Source organism: Triturus cristatus, chromosome 2_1, assembly GCF_964204655.1.
Source record: "Triturus cristatus chromosome 2_1, aTriCri1.1, whole genome shotgun sequence".
Taxonomy (NCBI): Eukaryota; Metazoa; Chordata; class Amphibia; order Caudata; family Salamandridae; genus Triturus; species Triturus cristatus.
Genome location: NC_140581.1, coordinates 445,986,053 through 446,006,800, shown reverse-complemented (window position 1 = coordinate 446,006,800; position 20,748 = coordinate 445,986,053). Strand labels below are relative to the sequence as shown.

General features: G+C 43.0%; 1 protein-coding gene across 1 annotated transcript in view; it reads right to left on the bottom strand.

Annotated features, from left to right (window-relative positions):
- Positions 1-20,748, bottom strand: part of DMGDH (dimethylglycine dehydrogenase) — a 530,714-nt gene that overhangs the window by 335,064 nt on the left and 174,902 nt on the right. The window contains exon 4 of the mRNA XM_085632255.1: positions 7,148-7,312. Within this exon, the coding sequence (XP_085488381.1) occupies positions 7,148-7,312 (165 nt within the window). The remainder of the gene's footprint in view (positions 1-7,147; positions 7,313-20,748) is intronic.

Sequence of the window (20,748 nt, the reverse complement as noted above, 5' to 3'; positions counted from 1 at the left end):
GGGTGTAATTCCTGCTACCGTTTCCGGAGTCAGGTTGTACTGAGATATTCTCCAAAACTCAGCATTCGGCTTGATCTGTATCTTAACTGGCTCAACCCCTCGAATCAGTCCTCTCCCTTCTCCTATGAAATCAAACACCACTGGAGAGACTGAATCCCTCAAGTCATATGCAGGTCTTCAACCATCAGCACGGGGATCATCTCTATGCAGAGATTCTGATTTGACAGTTTGAATGCAATGTTATCATCATTAGTCTGTAGCTGTACTCCTTTAGGCGTGCAATAGATGGTACAATTCAATTTACATAAAAGATCACAAACAGACTGGACTCTAATCACACACCACAAAGTGGGGTCGATCTTGAAAGGTTCCTATTCTCACAGGCATCTTATTTGTTAACGGATTAGTCGTTTTCTTATGGCAACGCCTACAACTTGGATCGATTGTCCAGAGAGGAGTAGGTTTGGGACTATAGCAGATCTCACAGTAGAACAGGTAGCGCAATGTCAATCAGGAATGTAATGGGTTGACCATCCATGTCTGCCTCCACATATGGTCCACTCTGGTCTACCTCTAAGACTGCTCCATTGGCACAGTCTTCCTCCCCCTTCAGGCACAGTCATTGTAACGGGTCTGGATCAAACTCCTCCAGAGTTTCGATTAAGGGCATCTGCTGGTATACTCGGTTTCCTTGTGGGATTCTCAGAGGTCGGGGAACCTGCTTTTGCTGACTCGGAACCCCTCCGTTCATTGACCTGGGTCGCGCATTACAGTGTTTACAACATCAGGTACCTGCACTATCTCCTCATCCTGAAGACGATTCGCTGGATTTAATCGACACTTGCACTTCCAATGCTCGATCTTGTGACAATAATGACATGCAGTGGTTTTCTTTAGGGTAACGACCTTGATGCCAGTCTTAGAATCTATGGCTTGCCTTCTTCCCTAACCTGTGTGTGTTGACGCATTCTGGGACCTGTTGTAACTCGATTATCGCCTCTCCTTTCTTTTGTGCATTTCTTCCCTACTGTTCAGCCAGGATGAGTGTTGGAATGTGTGGTGATGTCATGGAATGCTTGGTTGCCTGGGTTATGATTGAGAGTCAGTTGGTGAATGCAGGCTGAGCAGCAGGGAGGCTGCTCCTGGTGGAGCTATTTATCATCTTACTTACCATCTTTCTACAAACTACATCTTCTGTAACTGGATTAATAAACTATCTTCTTGGAACCTACTACCTGGCTACATCTGGACTGCTTTTACCTACGACAGGTCCCTCTATGATTATTTCCCTGCTTCTGACCCAACGTTCCTCCGCTTGTCGGCACTTGGTCTACCCTATCTGCATTCCTCACCTGGACTAGCATCAGCTTATCCTTTATTTTCCTATGCTTAGAATCTACCTCGTCACTACAGTATCTGGCCTACTGCAGAATCTAGTCCACTCACTTGTTCTGCCACCAAATCAAATGCTGTTGGATCATAAAGCTGATTTCGGCCTCAATCCCAAAACAAAAGTGGAAACAAACTGTCCCATATCCTTAGAATCTAGAGTGGCCAAGCCACTATGCTGCTTAAAGGCTTGCAAGAGCCTTTCGTAATAGGCATGTACTGCCTCCTTGGGCTCCTGAGTGGCTCAATCTACCTTAACCCAATCAATATATTGTGGTGAGATCTTGGACTGTAACCATGTGATTATCTGCTTAAACGTTTTCATGACTAAAGGTGAAGGACCATGCGTTATGTGGTCTCAGATTGGTTCGGCAGACGGCCAATCAACTGCAATTTTACACGCAGACCATAAATCACTAGATACCACGATGTCAAACAGTGTGTTCAAATCAATCCACAATACTTTTGAGATTTTATCAAAGTGATAGACTTGCTTGTACCATTCAGCAGGTTTCGTCCCTCAGCCGAGGAAAATAGTTTGTAAATGCTGCCAAATCACCCCTGCTCCAAAGCACATGCACATATCCTCCGCTTGGCACCTCTTGCAATGGGTAAGCCTCTACTCCTGCAGTCCCCCTCTCCCGAAGTGGTGTATCTGCTATTCACTTCTTGACACTCTTTTTCTTTGACCATCTTTCTCCCCACTTCTCAAACATGCTCATGCGTGTCCCTACAGCCAACTCTTGAATGTGTATTTTCTGCCCTATGACTCTTTTCTCCTCCAAAACTTGATGACTATAATTTAGCCTATGATTTCCCTGCAACATTTGTGTTTTGGACAAATCCACATCATACTTCTGTGCCACTTCTGTCAACTTCTCATGTGCCGGCCTCGCCTTACGAGTGACATACTTTGCCACAAACAACAGTACGTCTTGCTCATAAAGTTCTATCATTTCCAAAGGCAGACTCCCATTTATTATCTCATCTACTTCAGCCTTCAGCCTTACTACGTCTAGCACGGTGGGCCTTGCAGTATTTATTCATGTGGATTACTGGTGAGGAATGTATGCCATACTATTTGGATGATTTCTTCTTTGCTGGACAGGCAGCTTCAGAAGCGCACCAAATTTTTCAGAGTTTTGAGGACTTGATCATGGATTTTGGGGTGCTATTGGGCCTATAGAAGACAGTGGGGCAGAGTACGATGCGAACATGTCTGGGGTGGAATTGGATTCTAAGAAGATGGAGGGAGGTTACCACAGGACAAATAAGAGAGATTGTTGAAAGGGATGCAAGCCAAGCAGAAAGTGCAAGATTGTGACTCTCTGGGGTGGGGGTTAATGCGGATTTGATGGTGTGGCAAACCTTCTTATTGGATTTCAATGGAATACCCAGGAGAGGCTTGGGAAAGGTGGTGGAATGGTCCATTCAGAGCTTTTCTGATGCTGCCGGTGGAGCATGATTTGGTATTGGTGGATATAGGATTAGTGGATTGGTGGATGTAAGATTACCATTTTGGAGTTCCTTCCCCTGCTAGTGGCAGTGGTTTTGTGGGGGGAGGTACTTTTCAAGTAACATAAACATCATCTCCATTGTTAATACAGTGAACAGACAGTCAGCGAGAGACCGAAAAGTCTAGTGGCTTTTGAGAGCTTTGTGCTGGAGTGCTTGCAACAATATTGTGTTCAAGGCAAGGCATATAGCTGGAATTGACAATGGCATTGCAGAGGCTTTATCTTGTTTGCAGTGGAGGAGATACTATGGGTAGGCTCCAAAGGGGGATGCAGTGAAGATGGAGATACCTCTGTACTTTTGCGACATAGGGTGGTCCGGGAGGTAGAGTTGATTGAGTGGTTGTTGTCTGAGTCAACATGGAAGGCTTTTACTCAGGCATAGGTAGAATGCTTGCCTTTTGGAGCAAGGTGGGGGGAATACAGTACAGGGCTTAAAGCAGGGTTGGGATCATGTAGTAAACCTTATAATGGTGGTGACTGAAAAAAGTTTGTTAGAAGTTACTATTGCGGGTAAGTTGGCAAGATTGGCTTTCTGTGAAAAGCTTTATTGGGGCTATAAGCCATTGGCTGGAGAGATGGGAAAGAGAATTTCGGAAGGTTGGCCTGGAGAAAGGGAGGGAATGTGAAGGTGCAGAGACCTCTGACTTTGCGAGTGTTCAACTTGACGGGGTATTGTTAGGTATTTGCTTTGTCGATGGTGTGGCTATTTTTTGTAGCCTTCAGGGTAGCAAGGCTGTTGAGATTGCAGTGCAAGGTGGTACAAAGGGATACCATTGAGGGGGTAACAACCTGTGTTCGAATCAGGCTGGTGTGGTCAAAGACAGATCAGAAGGGACAATGGAGATGAGTGATGTTCTCGGCATACCCGAATGAGAAGGGCTGCTCCGATGATTTGGTGGAGGAGAGGTTTTAGACATGGAGACAGATTAAGGGTTATGGCATCACAGCTCTTGGGGGTTCTGCACAAGGCTCTTGGGAGGTTGCAGCTACTTGCAGGGGAATATGGGACACACTTTTTCCAGATAGGAGTGGTGAAGGAAGCAGAAATGAGTCTTTGTTCCATGGAAGTTATAAAGCACTTGGGGAGGTGGAAATCAGACTGTTTTCAAAGATGTTAGACCAATATCATTGTTGGAGTAATGGCATTGTTTAATTGTTTGCTGCTGTTTACATAACAGGTTGTGTGGTTGGCCCAAAATGAGATTGCACTGAAATGTGGATTTGCTGCCATTCTTTTTGTTAAGTGGCAGCTTGACAAGTGGCTGCCAGGAGATATGGGGAACAGGTGGGAATGGACGACCTTAGCTACCAAGTTAAATAGTTTAGAAAAGGGACACGAGTTGGCATAAATTGCTCCATAAACTGGAAATTTCGCCTCCTAGTGTGTGTCAGGATATGGTGTTGGTGCATCTCTGGGAAAATGACCTTGAGAAGCAGGAAGGGTTGGTGTTGTCGAAGGCCATGAAGGCGGATTTGCGGGAATTGAAGGGGGCTGGTCAGGCAGAATAGTGCTGTGGAATGGCTCATTGCCCAGGAGGGAGTGGCAAGATGCAAAAATCCTGGAGCGCTGATAGAGTGCGCTGCAAAGTGAACAGAGAGTTGTGCAAGTTTTGTGAGGAGGAAGGGATATTTGTTTGGAGTACCTCCGTTTTTCAGGGATGATGGGGTTCACCTCTCAGTGGTCGGTATTGAATTTTATTTGTTGCAGCTGGGGAGCACAGTGGCAGATTTGTTGAAGGATAAGTTGCAGAAGGTGCTTTGTCCTACTGGGGTCCAGAAAAATGCAAGAAATTGTTTTTTCAGGTGGTGGTCCGGAAAGTAATTTGATTTAATGAAATCTGTGCTCGGAGGGATTCTTAATGTAACAATTTAATCAGCTTTCACACAAGGAATACACATTAGTGCTCCATCTTCCTTTATGCCAACAGGCAATTAATTCCCCACCATTGTCAACACCTTAATAACATACTGTGACTAAAGAAAACAAACAGGCCTGTATAAATAAGGATCTCCTTTCTCCTCTCTTTGCGATAAATACTGCAAGTTAGAGTTGATATCCTAGGTAGGGATGGCTCTAAAAAACACTGTTAAAAATTCTATACCCGATGTCAGAATACTTCCCTGCCAGGCAAAGAATGCTCTGAAACATGAGGAACTTTCACTCCACTAATAGCTGCTACCGTTGAAAGTCATTAGCTGTCCTTTGGTGTCCTGGGACTTTTAGACTATCCCTATTTCTCGTGTATCACAGACTTGATGTCACACACCAAGCAGCTCACATACTTTGCAGACCTCGCTGAACTCTACTGCCTCTGAAGAAATGCATACCCATGCAGTCTGTTGCAGCCTCCTCACCTATACTGGTGATGGCATGGTCCATGAATCTCCTGTGAGGCCATACCAAAGAACCAATGTCTTGAGTGGAGAGCCTGGCTTTTCAACAGGTTCTCTGCCTCGCCCACATATATATAAAAGCTCAGTTAACTTGGCTAAGCACATTTGCCCTGTGGCTAGGCTGTGTGTTTAAAAAAAACTTTTTTCCAATCAACAAATATGGAAATATGGTTTCACACATTGCCAGTGATCTACAGCGTTAAGTAGTTTTCATGGACATTTCTGAAGATTCCATATGAACAGCCATGAGCATTTTTCAGTTATGGGGACAATATCTATCCCTTTTAGTACTCCTACACCCTCCATAGAATCAGATGATGCTCCAATACCCATGTGTACAATTCTAACAATTGATCCAGGTTTGGGTCAGTGGAAACAAAATGGCACTGTGAATACACAGCTGTGGCCATCTCCATATGCTCTACATATTAGATTTATTCTTTTTGCATGTGCTGTGTTTTTCTGATTCAGAATTTACAGAGCTCAAGGATAAGGCTGTACCCACAGATCGAAAGCATCAGATCCAAAAGCAAAAAGTAATTGAGAGGGTGGTATAAGGTGACATTCTCTGACCAAATTAAGATTGCGGGTACTGGGAGTATCCCAGAGAGGTAGATAGCAATCGCTTAAAAATGCTTAAAAACATTCACTATAATTTTCACTTTATTTTGTCCATAACCACAGTAATTGTGTAAGCTACTACTTTGAATCTTTATAACCTTTATAACCAAGTCTGATTCCTAGCAACGTCATCCGGTCAGGAAGCTGAACCCTACTACAAGCACCTGGTTCCTACACATCTTGGTCGAAGAATTGCAATCCTAGCAGGTCGCTTCAACTCTTTTACTGCACCATTAAAAACCATCTCCACACTGCTGCTCGGCTGGTTGCAGGAGGCAAAAATTATAGCTCACATCACTGCTGTCCTAAGAAAATTTCACTGGATCTTACTTGATCTCGAAGTGATTTCAAGATTGCACAGAACTCAATTCAGTCTTCAATTCCCACCCTCAGATGAGCAAACAAGCTACCATCAACAGAGATAATCCAATTCTTGTAATTTCCAAATCCTGAAACAGTAAAACCTCAAAGCAAACATTTTCATGCCTTGTCTGAAGACTATGCAACTCCATCTCTCACCATATTTGACTAGCTCCCGATTCTGTGGGACCAGAAAATGAATGCATCTCTTAAGATTCTACTTCTATGGTTAATAATCAACAACTTGTTTTCTCCTTTTATAGCTGCCTTGTCTATGAGTCTATGATATCCTATTATGTGTAAATTGCTCAACTGTTCTTTGCTCTCTTCTCTCATTACTGTGCTTCTATTATATTGCTCCTAAGACATCTTATGTGTCCATAGCTGCACTGCCCCTGTGGCTGGGTCTGCCACCCAATAATAATAATCATACCAGCAATACCAGGGAAGGTGTCCCGGTGCTGGGGCCCGTCGGGAAGATGAAGCGAACTATTGCCCACAGTCATAAGGTGCTGGGCTACCCTGCCGCCGGCGATCGAACCCCCCTGTTCTGGAGTCAGCCGCCCTGGCCGCTGCACCACACCTCTTACTACAGAAATAATTCTAATAATATTAATTATAATATAGCCGGCTTTTTTCATGTGCATGGAATTCTCCTCTCCACACGCATAAATTAGATACATCTCCCATGATATCCATTTCTGTGCTATTACAACACCGTTATACAAAATGCGTGGGCATCACTTCACTGTTTAATCCTGTTTGTGAAACGCGTGGCATGTTAATCTTGAATGCTAGTGTCTACCCACGGTTATAGATAAACGAATACTTGTAAACATCCATCTCATCAGATTACGTGTCTTTACCTTCTCCATGTTGAGTAGCGGAAACAGCTCTAGCACTCTCTCAGGCTCGACGAAAGACTGCGGCGTTGGGTGCCAGCCTGCACGCGCCGTTTGGTATCGAAACTCATCCACTCGTGTTGGAGTCGTGGCAATTCTAATACTGCCCGGCTGATGGAATCCAACCGCCTGAGAAACATGGAAGAAGAAAGTAGAAAACATTAGGCCTGGGCGAAGCACTACGCTACGCTCGCGTAGTTTGCGAAGTTCGCGCTACTTCGCGCTACGCGAACTGCACGTAGCACAGTGCGAACACGCGTAGCGTAGTGTTGCGTAGTGCTGCGGTCATTTTTTGCTTGCTCGCGGTCCTCAACGTCAAGTTGGCGACCGCGAGCAAGCAAAATGACATCCTGGCGAGACTTTTTCCTTGTTCGCGAGCATGGAAAATAAACCTCCCGGCGAGATTCCCAACGCGAGAAGGTCAGGTTTCTCATTGCGAGGGGTCGCGTATGCTCGCGACCGCTCGCGATGAGAAACTACCAGTTCGCGTTGAGAAAGCTGCAGCTCGAGTAAAAATCTACTCGAGCAGCAGAAAACTACAGCTCGCACTGTGCAATATGCCATTTTCAATGATTGCACAGTGCCGGTTGCTTGTCCGCACTGTGCAATCATTGAAAACAACATCTTGCACAGTGCGAACATGTTACTTCGCAGTTCGCGAAGTGCTACGCGTAGCTCGCGTAGTGCGAACTTCACTTTGCGTAGCTTCGTGAAGTGCTACTTCGCGAACTACGCCCACCCTTAGAAAACATGACTGGTGTGAAATGTAATTAGCCAATAGAATCTAAAAAGTGCAAGTAATTTCAGAAACCTGCGGAATTTGAAAACATTTGTTTCACCAATGCCACAGAAACATCCAATTGCAGTCAAAATGTCACAAACAGCTTATACGAACAGGCAACTTTAAAAAGTTGCTCAGAAATAGTCACGCATTTCCTTTGAGTTTAAATGTGTTTTCGGTGTCAATTTTGTGGTGGGAGCGTTGCAGGCTACCGTATTAGGAACTGAAACTGTTCCTTTAACATGCATTCTTGAGCTATAATAAACGCCCCTTTATTAACTATGTCAAGCCCTTGATAGATACATTCTGTTCACTGTAGCCTATTGATGCCACAGGCACTAGGACCCTTGTGGTTCTGGGAGGACTCTGAACAGGAAGTATGCAGGGGAGGTGTTAGGGTGTGGCACGAGCAGAGCATGAATGGATGTTAAAGAATAAAGATATGTTTAACTGCATCTCCCATGTGTGGTGTAATCTATCTGCATGCTCCAAGGCTGGGGAAGACGCTACAACTGGTGAAGTGTCTGGAATTACTTGTCTGTGGAAAATAAAACTGCTTCACCTGAGAGTTTGCAACAGTAGGGGAAACTGCTTGTGCATGCCACATGAGCCCAGAATCAATACAAAGCAGTCTGTGACCAACTCATACGGAGTCAAAGCCCTGCTTCAGCCCATATATGGCTGGAGAAGCAATCGAAGGCCCTGCAGATGAGCGTCTCCTGCCAATACCGCTGGTGATGTTGTCGGCGGAGACGCTGGGCCCCAAACATAAAGAAACTATTCACACGAGGCAAGAAAATAATCAAAACGCAAACAAGGTATAAGAAAAGAGAGCATATTCACACTCGGGGGGCAATTAAATTATACCACAACACATGCTTCTGCACAGGGCTGTGGCTCGCAGAAGTTCTCAAAGTCGCCCTGCACATTGATATCAGCAGAACGACATACTAGCAAAATGGCGGCAGAAGGGAGCGCAAAATACAATGCGGCCTTGTTCCAGAAGCCACCACAGCCGTTCGACACGTCCAAGAAAAAGAACATTGGTGCTAGATTGGCGACATGCATTGAAACCTTTGATGACTTCATAGATGCACTCGAGGAGGAAGATAAGAAAATCATTAAATATTTGAAAAACCTTGCAGGTTATGAAAGAAGTGGTAAAAAAAAAAATAATTCACAGCCTGATGCAATGTCGTACTCAAAGGTGGAAGAAGCGTTGGGAGGCAAGTTCAATCCAATGCCAAATGTTGATTATGAAAGGTATATCTTCAGCAAAGCACGACAACAGACTGGTGAAACAATGAATGAGTTTGTTGAAATACTTTGCACACCAATCAAACATTGCAAATTCTATGACTTTACCGATGAAGAAGCCATGTGCCTCAGAATCATCGATGGCTAACTTTCAGATTCTTTCAGAAGGCGCATGTTGAGAGAGACACTCAGTCTGGAGAAACTGCTAATGCCTGCAAGATCAGAAGAACAAGCAGACCGACAATACTTGAATTAAGATTAAGGCTCCCTGTTTTCCGTTTTTACTGATTTTTACAGATAAATACAGACAGAAAACATTCATTTTTTTGTCTGTATTTATTTTTAAGTGTGTATAAAAACGGAAATTGAGTTGCTTTTTGAGTAATTCTAAATACTGTCTGCCATGACTGCCAGGCCAGTAGATGTGTGGGTTGATAGTTAAGGGGTTAAAAAAGAAAGGAATTTTAGTAAAGAGGCTTTAACAGCAGCAGATATGCATAAGGTTTGATACTGAACTTTCATATAAGTGCACTGATTTATCTTCTGCTGGTGTTCACAGCATTGAAACCTGTCAGACATTCTAGCATAAGAGCATATTTCTCGGTTAAATAAATGTGGAAATATACGGATTTCAGCTTAATTTTTCCTCAAAACCCCAAATAAATATGGATAAATACAGATAAAATTAGCAAAAAATAAATATGGATAAATACAGACGGAAATGGCAAAAAAATAAATACCATAAAACCAGGAGCCCTAATTAAGATTACCAATTCAGCACATTGCATTATTCAAAAGGTATGGTTGGAAATGAGGCTCCCTTTAACAAAACAGGTTACACAGCACTGCCTCTCCCAATGCCATTTCAGCTTTCAAGTGGACAGCCAGACGCAAATGCTTGTCAAAGGTATGGGTTAAAGCCGAAGTCGCTGCCTTTCATATGTCTAAAAGGACCATTCCAGGGAAGCTTACAGCTTTGGCAGCTATGCCCCTAGTTCAGTGTGCCTTAATCTTGCGTTTGATGGGGCACTCAGCTCTTGCGTGGCATAAGGAGGTACAAGCTGTGCCCTGTTTTGACAAATGACAACTCTTGTTGGAATTTCCATAAGAAACAAATAGTTCATCAGTTTTACGAAAGTTTCTTAATACTATTGATATACAATTTTAAAAACATGTTTCAGACCTAAAGAATGTTAAGACTTTTTTCAATATGGTTAAGAATAAGAGGTTGGTAACTGAATATTCTCTTTCAAATAGAAATATGTTGGCACTTGAATATGAATTTATGATTCGTAGAAAGTTACCTTGTTCTTGCAAAACCTTAAATATGAGGCGGTTTTATAGAAATTGCCTGAATGTCACTAATGCACCTTGTAGATTTTACTCCTAACACAAACACATTTTTCCATGATAGCATTTGAAGAGGTGTTCTTATTTATAGGCTTGAAAGAGCCTTTAAAAAATAAGACCCTGGTATAATGTTGAGCTCTCCAACTGCTGGATTTTTTTGTCCAGAGGAGGGAAGGTGCAAAAATGTCCCCTCAACAATGTTATTACTGTAGTTCAATCATTAGTCTAGCTTCATGATAACGAAGATGCAGTTTAAGTCCCGTGATATTTGGATATAGCCGCAAAGTATACCCTAACTGTGGATTATCATAAGCCTCACTCTAATAGGTATAGAAGATGGGGCAGTATCTCATGTGGGGGCATCGAAAGGGGACAAATGTGTCTGAAAAAGCCCAAATGCAGAACTGTGTGAAATAGGACTTCACTGAAGAAGCCGCTCTACCTGCCTAACAAATCTTTCTAGAGTTTGGTGGAATTTTAAGGAGGTCATACTCTAGGTCTGCAACAGCCAGGCAGGTCAGATGCAAGAAGGCTGGTTTGTAATGTAAAACTTGTCCTTGGTCCCAGGACAGAACCCACAGGTCAGTCTGAATTGGGTCAGTGTTTCTGCTGAGAGACTCCACAGCTCTTTGTACCTGAACTCCCTGGTGAATGCTGAATCAATCAGTGTCAGTGCCCGTGGCTCTATCTTCAACTTCCGAATAACATTCGGAACCAGGTTTAATTTTGAGTGGGAGGTGTAGAGTGAAGCAGGTAGACAGATGCCTGACTAAGGAATCAAAATGCTTACCCTTGTCTATCAGGAAAATATCACCTACCAGCGTAATTTTGCCATTTGGAGAACTCGGGAGTAGCAAAGACTGCCTTACGTCTGCAACACCAATTATAGTGGTTTCCTGTTCAGCTCCCATTCATGGCAGTCAACAGATTTACTACTTAAGACATCTGACATTATGTTCTGTGATACCAGCACATGTTCTACTGTCAGGTTTATCTTGTGATGCGAAACCCAACCTGTACTTACAAGAACTTACTGGTGCCAGGTCAAGAGTTAGAGGCATTCCTGGCCAGTATAACTGCTCCGAATTCTAGGATGTGTATATGCAAGTTTTGCTCTTACGGGGTCCAAAGACCCCTTACAGTTAGGTTTTTTAAGTGTGCACTTTAGCCTTTTAACAAGGCCTCTGTTGGGAGATGGATTTATGATTACATATCATATTGATCTTGTCCTGCACAAATGTTTTCTTCATGCATCCAGTAAGTCAGTGTAAGAAAATGGAGTATTAGTTGAGGGTGGTGAGAACCAACCTAAAAAATTATCACAATCCTTATCAGGGTGAACCACTAAAGTCACAATATAAACCTGTGTTTAACCCTCCATTAGCATGGCACAAAGCAGTCAGGTTTAACTTGGAGGCAATATGTAATTATGCAGCACCCAAACAGTAATAAAGAGAAAATACCCCACAAGAAAAATGGCAAAACAATTTAGAAAAATTGTAGCACCGAGACATGAATTTTTGAAGCCTGAACTACAGATAGCACCAGAAAGCACAAAGCACCAACTGTAATCATCTGGTCATGTTAGACCGGATCAAAGTCAAAAGTCACAGCCGATTGCGATGGAGCATGGTTTGGATACAGAGACCAGGTTCGTCTCGAGGTAAAGTTTACCTTCTGACTTAGAAAGTTAGATGGAGAAAAAGTGATGGTCTACTAGTAGTTGGTGGGCTGAGCTGCAAGCTGGATCCGAAACTGGGCTTGATTATGGCAGTGTTCTGAAACGAGGGGTCTTGGTGCGATAGTCGATGAAGATAGGAAAGCTCTGAGCAGGCAAAGTCCAAAGTACATGCTCAGGAAGGTCTCCACATTATTCAACTTCGTTAAAGCCATCTACATTCGGACTTAGAAACTGGTCTGGAAGCTGGATCTCCATCACTGGGGCAAACCAACAAGTTGAGAAAGACTAGCAATTTGATGTTGATGGCTGGACGGTGACCCTGGTCTCCGTCGGTCCTTTAGCCAGAAAATTGGCAAACAATTCTAAGTCCCACTTCTTGCAGTTTGGGGGACTGGAGAGGTACACTCTAATACCCGCTAAGTTCCAGGACCTGGGGGGACCATGTGAGGTTTAGCCCTCACTCTAGCAGAGGCAGGGTCAAGGACAGGTCTAGTTGGATCTGGACAGTTGGGCAGTTGCAGGGAGAAAGGCCTTTGGAAGCTTGTTGTGTACCTGTAGCTCAAACAGGTGGTCAGTCAACCGACCCTTGGAGTCACTTCTGGAGTCCCGGTTTCAAGACAAGAAGGTCCAGTCGTCCTTCAGGTTCTTCAGAAAGCAAGGCAGTTCTATTGATTCTTGACAGGTCCAGTAGTGGTCTGAGGAGAAGTGTCTGTGGGGTCCATGTTTATGCCCACTCCTAGCCTGTGGGTGGAGGGCAAGCCTTGGTCAATCCCCTACACCAGTTTTAGTCAGTTCCTCTACTCCCAGTAGGTTTGGTGTGAGCCTGACTAGAGAGACAAAGAGGAAGCATGCCTAGGTGTGACCTTCATCGGCTAGTGAGATGGTATGCATCCTTTGAAGCTCATTAAAAGGCTGGGCACAGCCTCCTATTCAAGGAAGAAGTTCTCCTCCCCAAACCCAGGTCCACTGTTAGAAGCAATACACATCTCACCACAAGGGAGCCATCGGGGGATCAGGTAACAGCTGGACACTGGCAGAAAGGCCTTTAAGTTTCAGGATGGAAAATGACCACTTTTTCAAAGTGTCATTTCTAAATTAGTAACTTAAAATCCGACTTGACCATTGAGTTGGTTTATGAAACACTATCGAAATGAGCCCTTGGGCCATTTTTCTAGCTACTTCCAAACTGAAATTAGCACTTATTGAATGCAATAGTGTAAATCAGTATTAACCTATTGGAGAGCTAACCTTGCCACAGTGCAAATGACTTTGTTTTTTATGTCACTGCCGGCCATGTAAAACATTAAAGATACATGTCCTATATTTGAAATACCATGCACCCCGTCCTATGTGCTTGTAAGGCCTACCTTGAAGGTGACTTATACGTATTAAAAGAGAAGGTATAGGCCTGGTAAAATGTTTATTTTGCCAGGTCAACATGGTAGTTTAAAACTGCACACCCAGGCTGTGTGACTGCCGCCTGGAGACATGTTTTTCAGTCCTATAGTGGTGAGTAGCACAATGAGTGCTGCAGCCCACCAGCAGCATTTAGTTTGCATGCCCTGGGTACAAGCAGTACCATATACTAGGGACTAATAAGCAATTAAATGTGCAAATAATGAGTATACCAAGTTTAACAGGGACAGAGCAAGCACTTTACCACTCGTTAGCAAGGGTAAAGTGCACCCAGTTTTACAGCTAACGAAAATCGGGTTCAGTTAAAAGGGAAAAATCCCAGATGAACCTGTTGGAAAGGCAAATTTGCAACGGTCAGCTCATTTCATTCTGTAGCAATCCAAATGTGATCGACCCATTGCCTTAAGACTTCCTTTCATTGTATATCTAGTTGGTCTTGCAGAAGTCTCATCCTCAAGCAACATTGTGGAATCAAAGGGTACAATGTGGCATCATTCCCAGTAAAACACACAAGATGATGGATGGAATGTTGCACATTGACAAAACATTCACCCCCAGTCACAGATCTGGGTTTAATCCATCGTTATTTTGCTCACCACGCCACCCCAGGTCAGACATGGCCATATGCAAATCAGTCTTGACCCTGTGCCTCATGGGAACAGTCCAGCCCGAACTGCCAAGCCATGTCTTCCCTGGACCGGAATCAAGCATCCTAGGACCGGTTTCGGGGTTTCACCCCTCTTCAGCCAGGATAGCTTGACTCCAGTGGTGTAGTGAGCACGGGACCCACGTCTGGGCATACCCTTCCCACATAGGGCGAACAGCAAAACACACAAGATGATGGACGGAATGTTGCACTGGAGTCAAGCTATCCTGGCTGAAGAGGGGTGAAACCCCGAAAACGGTCCTAGGATATTTAATGGGAAGGCACAACAACAGAAGTCTATCTTCGACGGGCCCTAAATGGAGATGCTCCAAGTCAAAGTTCTATTAAAAGACCCTCTTTGCAGCCATCATCAATAAGCCTGAAAGCACAGGTTGGAACTTGACACTTCCAAGGATGCAGTCGAAGGCACTTAGCAGAGATCTTTGCGACCCCCACCAAAAGAATCTGTGTCTGTGCTAAAAATTTCTGATCTTGGGGCTAAAACAGCATAAAATCAACAAAAAGATCTGCTACAAGTCAGACATCTTCCCCCTCAACATCAAAGACAGAATAACGCCATCCACTTCTCCCTTGAAATTAAGCAAGAAAAGGATGTCAGTGGCTGAAACAAAATTATCGGTGACGAAGTCTGAATCGTCAAGAGTTGGAGCCGTAAGGACGAACACTTTCTTTTCAATAAAAATACTGCCACTGAAGTTACAGTTGGTGAACAGCTACTCAACTATACTGTTAGCAACGACCACATCATCATCGAAGGCCACAGTATTGATGAAGGCTGCCTCATAGAGGACAAATTATTTGACAAAGACACTGTCTACGAAGACAATTGTGCCTTCATCAAGGAAACAATGCTATCATTGTTTTGGCACCAACCCTTTTCACAACAAGATTGGACATAAGCTTGTCAACAAAAGGGACAACTTTGCTAACTATTACAACTATGGTCTCTGGTATTCCCTATACGAATTACACAGAAACCAGCAAGACAGCTCTTAGAAGACTTACCATGCAGGGCAGTGCAGAAAGTGGCAGCCAACTTCCTTCTTTGTTTTCAGTTGAAGACATGAAGTTCATAAGTGGCCCATGGGCTGAAAGACCACACTATTTAGGCATCTATGTGCTATTGAATTCGGAAGAGGGGTTAAATTACCAAAAACCCAGTTAAAAATGGTACACACTAGGCTAAAATGGAGCCACCAATAGTTCCAAGAGAGCCTATGGTACAGACACCAATGGTATTTCTCAACTCCATGAAACATTATGGATTACCCCATGATTATCCAGCTGTACAACCTCAGGTTCATCCAGCAGTTCTGATGGTCAGCTAAATCAACCAGTTTAGTAGCCAGAAATAGATCCACCAACACCCCCACTGAACCAACAGATGCGCAAATAAGTATAAGATACAGTAATTGATGCAGATAATGAGGACGACTCCAGCCATCAGCCACATGTGCAGAACGAAGAGCATTGGGACCAAGCATTGGATGGTTATGGACTTGTAGACGTTAAAAGCCCAACACCAGGACCCAGAGACTCTCCGCCACATGATATCTACTGTTGTCATGTGCTGATCAATAGAACATTACTGAAATTCAATCACCTGATAGATACTGTTCGGAAGAGACCGCTCTTGTTTGACAAGCTTCTGAGCGAGCAAACATGAGCTAAATTCGTAAAATAAAATAAAATTAATTAAAAAACAGTTTGTATTTCAGGGTGCAAACTTTGTTACTCAACTATTTAGATAATTACCGTATAATGTAAACTTTTTTTGTAATGTTTTAATATGCATTAATAGATCCATCTATTTGAGATGAGCGCAAGCAAATCTGTGTTATGCTGATCAAAGCAGCTGTTGCTGGGGTGTGAGCTTTAGGAATCAATACCTACATTGAATTAAACAGGCCTCAGGGGCTTTAATATTATTCTTATGGAGCTTAATTGAAATTACTCTGGCACAGAATTCAAAGGCCTGAACTGGCTACCTTGATCACACCAAGAAATGAAAGGAGTTGCATTACGTGAACACATTGTTTTGGAGTACGCCGTCATGTCAAGGTCAGTTTTCAAAAGAGTTTGGACAAGGACTAGCTGAACAATAGGCATTCTGAAGCAGGCTGTATTTATCACAAAGGCTGTTTCTTTTAATAAAGACCAAGATATTCAGGTTTTTTTTGGCCAGAACTAGCTCATTCAATCTGAAGTCAATCCAGTAACTGTCAAAATACATGATCTGTCAGGTCCGGAACATCTCTTTCTGTCTCTGGCGCACAGAGAGGTTTCCCGTTCCAGGTCTTGAAGGTTCTGGTCTGTCTGTGGTAGGGCGACCATTTCCCGTAGCAATAGTGCTGCTGACAATGTAATGCCAGGGCAGACAGTGCCTTCCAGAAGGAGCTCCCAAGAGTAAAAACTCCAAAAGGAAAACATCTCAGTCTACAGTGGAGACTCCAGGAACGGAAGAAGACAACAGAAAAACCAGGGAGGAGAAGTAAAACCAGGAAACAGAGAAGGGTCCAACAGGAATTCCAAAATTGGAACAAGAAGAGCCAACAGCAACGTAAATACACTAACAGCAGCGAATACATCCCAGCAGGAGCAATGAGTGTTGCAATGCAAGGAAATGAAACATTCAGCCCCTTAGATACCTATAGACCGGAAGAGATGGGACTGGAAGTGAGCAGTCACCATTTTGGATTGAGAAGTAGTGGTGAAAAAGATAAGAAAAGTCGCAATCTTAAAATGGTGCAAGAAAACCCTGCTCAAGGCATTCTGGGAACAAGGTTGCAGAATCATGGGAAGAAGACCTGCTGAAAAATGGCCTTTGGGCGGAGAATGGTTGCTGGAGAATTAATTCTGCCTCCCAGGCGTGAGGTAAGAACCTTAGTGCCCAAATAGAGCATCGTGCATGGAGCTGCGGTTCTAAAACTGGAACCCCTGCGTACCCGAGACGCTACTGAAATAACAGCGTGACGCCACATAGATCCACATGTTGTAGAGCACTGCAGGTCGCACAACACGCCATGGAGGACTGCTGTGTGCCCAGGAGGAGGACGAAGGCACCATAGGCTGAACCACGGCCGCGGTGTAACAATGTTCTGTCAGCAAGCTATCTACAGAAGGCAGATGCCACACCTCATAGAGCATGGGTACTCACAAACTTTCTCTCGGGGGCCAAATTTACAGTGTGGTTTCTGGCTGAGGGCCGCACCATTGGGGGCGGGGCGAGTGGGGGAGGGGGCGGGGCTAGAGCAAAAAAAAACTATCACCATGAGGTTGAACACAGGCCACTGCAGCGGACGCCTTCATCCACTGAGCCACCAGACCCGGTATGCACACATATCTATCTATCTATCTATCTATCTATCTATCTATCTATCTATCTATCTATCTATCTCTCACTCTGTCTCCCGCCCTCTCTATCTATCTATCTATCTATCTATCTATCTATCTATCTATCTATCTATCTATCTATCTCACTCTGTCTCCCGCCCTCTCTATCTATCTATCTATCTATCTATCTATCTATCTATCTATCTATCTCTCACTCTGTCTCCCGCCCTCTCTATCTATCTATCTATCTATCTATCTATCTATCTATCTATCTATCTCTCACTCTGTCTCCCGCCCTCTCTATCTATCTATCTATCTATCTATCTATCTATCTATCTATCTATATATCTCTCACTCTGTCTCCCGCTCTATCTATCTATCTATCTATCTATCTATCTATCTATCTGTCTCCCGCCCTATCTATCTATCTATCTATCTATCTATCTATCTATATATCTATCTATCTATATATCTATCTATCACTCTGTCTCCCGCCCTATCTATCTATCTATCTATCTATCTATCTGTCTCCCGCCCTCTCTATCTATCTATCTATCTATCTATCTATCTATCTCTCACTCTGTCTCCCGCCCTATCTATCTATCTATCTATCTATCTATCTATCTATCTATCTATCTATCTCTCACTCTGTCTCCCGCCCTCTCTATCTATCTATCTCTCACTCTGTCTCCCGCCCTCTCTATCTATCTATCTATCACTCTGTCTCCCGCCCTCTCTATCTATCTATCTATCTATCTATCTATCTATCTATCTATCTATCACTCTGTCTCCCGCCCTCTCTATCTATCTATCTATCTATCTATCTATCACTCTGTCTCCCGCCCTCTCTATCTATCTATCTATCTATCTATCTATCTATCACTCTGTCTCCCGCCCTCTCTATCTATCTATCTATCTATCTGTCTCCCGCCCTCTCCTATCTATCTATCTATCTATCTATCTATCACTCTGTCTCCCGCCCTATCTATCTATCTATCTATCTATCTATCTATCTATCTGTCTCCCGCCCTCTCTATCTATCTATCTATCTATCACTCTGTCTCCCGCCCTCTCTATCTATCTATCTATCTATCTATCTATCTATCTATCTATCTATCTATCTATCACTCTGTCTCCCGCCCTCTCTATCTATCTATCTATCTATCTATCTATCACTCTGTCTCCCGCCCTCTCTATCTATCTATCTATCTATCTATCTATCTGTCTCCCGCCCTCTCTATCTATCTGTCTCCCGCCATCTCTATCTATCTATCTATCCATCTATCTATCCATCTATCTATCTATCCATCTATCTATCTATCTATCTATCTATCTATCTATCTATCTATCTATCTATCTATCTATCTATCTATCTATCTATCTATCTATCTATCACTCTGTCTCCCGCCCTCTCTATCTATCGATCTATCTATCTATCTATCTATCTATCTATCTATCTATCTATCTATCTATCTATCTATCTATCTATCTATCTATCTATCTATCTATCTATCTATCTATCACTCTGTCTCCCGCCCTCTCTATTTATCTATCTATCTATCTATCTATCTATCTATCTATCTATCTATCTGTCTCCCGCCCTATCTATCTATCTATCTATCTATCTATCTATCTATCTATCTATCTATCTATCTCTCTGTCTCCCGCCCTCTCTATCTATCTATCTATCTATCTATCTATCTATCTATCTATCTATCTATCACTCTGTCTCCCGCCCTCTCTATCTATCTATCTATCTATCTATCTATCTATCTATCTATCTATCTATCTATCTATCTATCTATCTATCTATCTATCTATCACTCTGTCGCCCGCCCTATCTATCTATCTATCTATCTATCTATCTATCTATCACTCTGTCTCCTGCCCTCTCTATCTATCTATCTATCTATCTATCTATCTATCTATCTATCTATCACTGTCTCCCGCCCTATCTATCTATCTATCTATCTATCTATCTATCTATCTCTCACTCTGTCTCCCGCCCTATCTATCTATCTATCTATCTATCTATCTATCTATCTATCTCTCACTCTGTCTCCCGCCCTCTCTATCTATCTATCTCTCACTCTGTCTCCCGCCCTCTCTATCTATCTATCTATCACTCTGTCTCCTGCCCTATCTCTCTATCTATCTATCTATCTATTTATCTATCTATCTATTTTCTATCTCTCACTCTGTCTCCCGCCCTCTCTATCTATCTATCTATCTATCTCTCACTCTGTCTCCCGTCCTATCTATCTATCTATCTATCTATCTATCTATCTATCTATCTATCTATCTCTCACTCTGTCTCCTGCCCTATCTATCTATCTATCTATCTATCTATCTATCTATCTATCTATCTATCTATCTATCTATCTATCTATCTATCTCTCACTCTGTCTCCCGCCCTCTCTATCTATCTATCTATCTATCTATCTCTCACTCTGTCTCCCGCCCTCTCTATCTATCTATCTATCTATCGATCTATCTATCTATCTATCTCTCACTCTGTCTCCCGCCCTATCTATCTATCTATCTATCTATCTATCTATCTCCCGCCCTCTCTATCTATCTATCTATCTATCTATCTATCTATCTATCTATCTATCTATCTCTCTGTCTCCCGCCCTCTCTATCTATCTATCTATCTATCTATCTATCTCTCACTCTGTCTCCCGCTCTCTATCTATCTATCTATCTATCTATCTATCACTCTGTCTCCCGCCCTATCTATCTATCTATCTATCTATCTATCTATCTGTCTCCCGCCCTCTCTATCTATCTATCTATCTATCTATCTATCTATCTATCACTCTGTCTCCCGCCCTCTCTATCTATCTATCTATCTATCTATCTATCTATCTATCTATCTATCACTCTGTCTCCCGCCCTCTCTATCTATCTATCTATCTATCTATCTATCTATCTGTCTCCCGCCCTCTCTATCTATCTATCTATCTATCTATCTATCTATCTATCTGTCTCCCGCCCTCTCTATCTATCTATCTATCTGTCTCCCGCCATCTCTATCTATCTATCTATCTATCTATCTATCTATCTATCTATCTATCTAT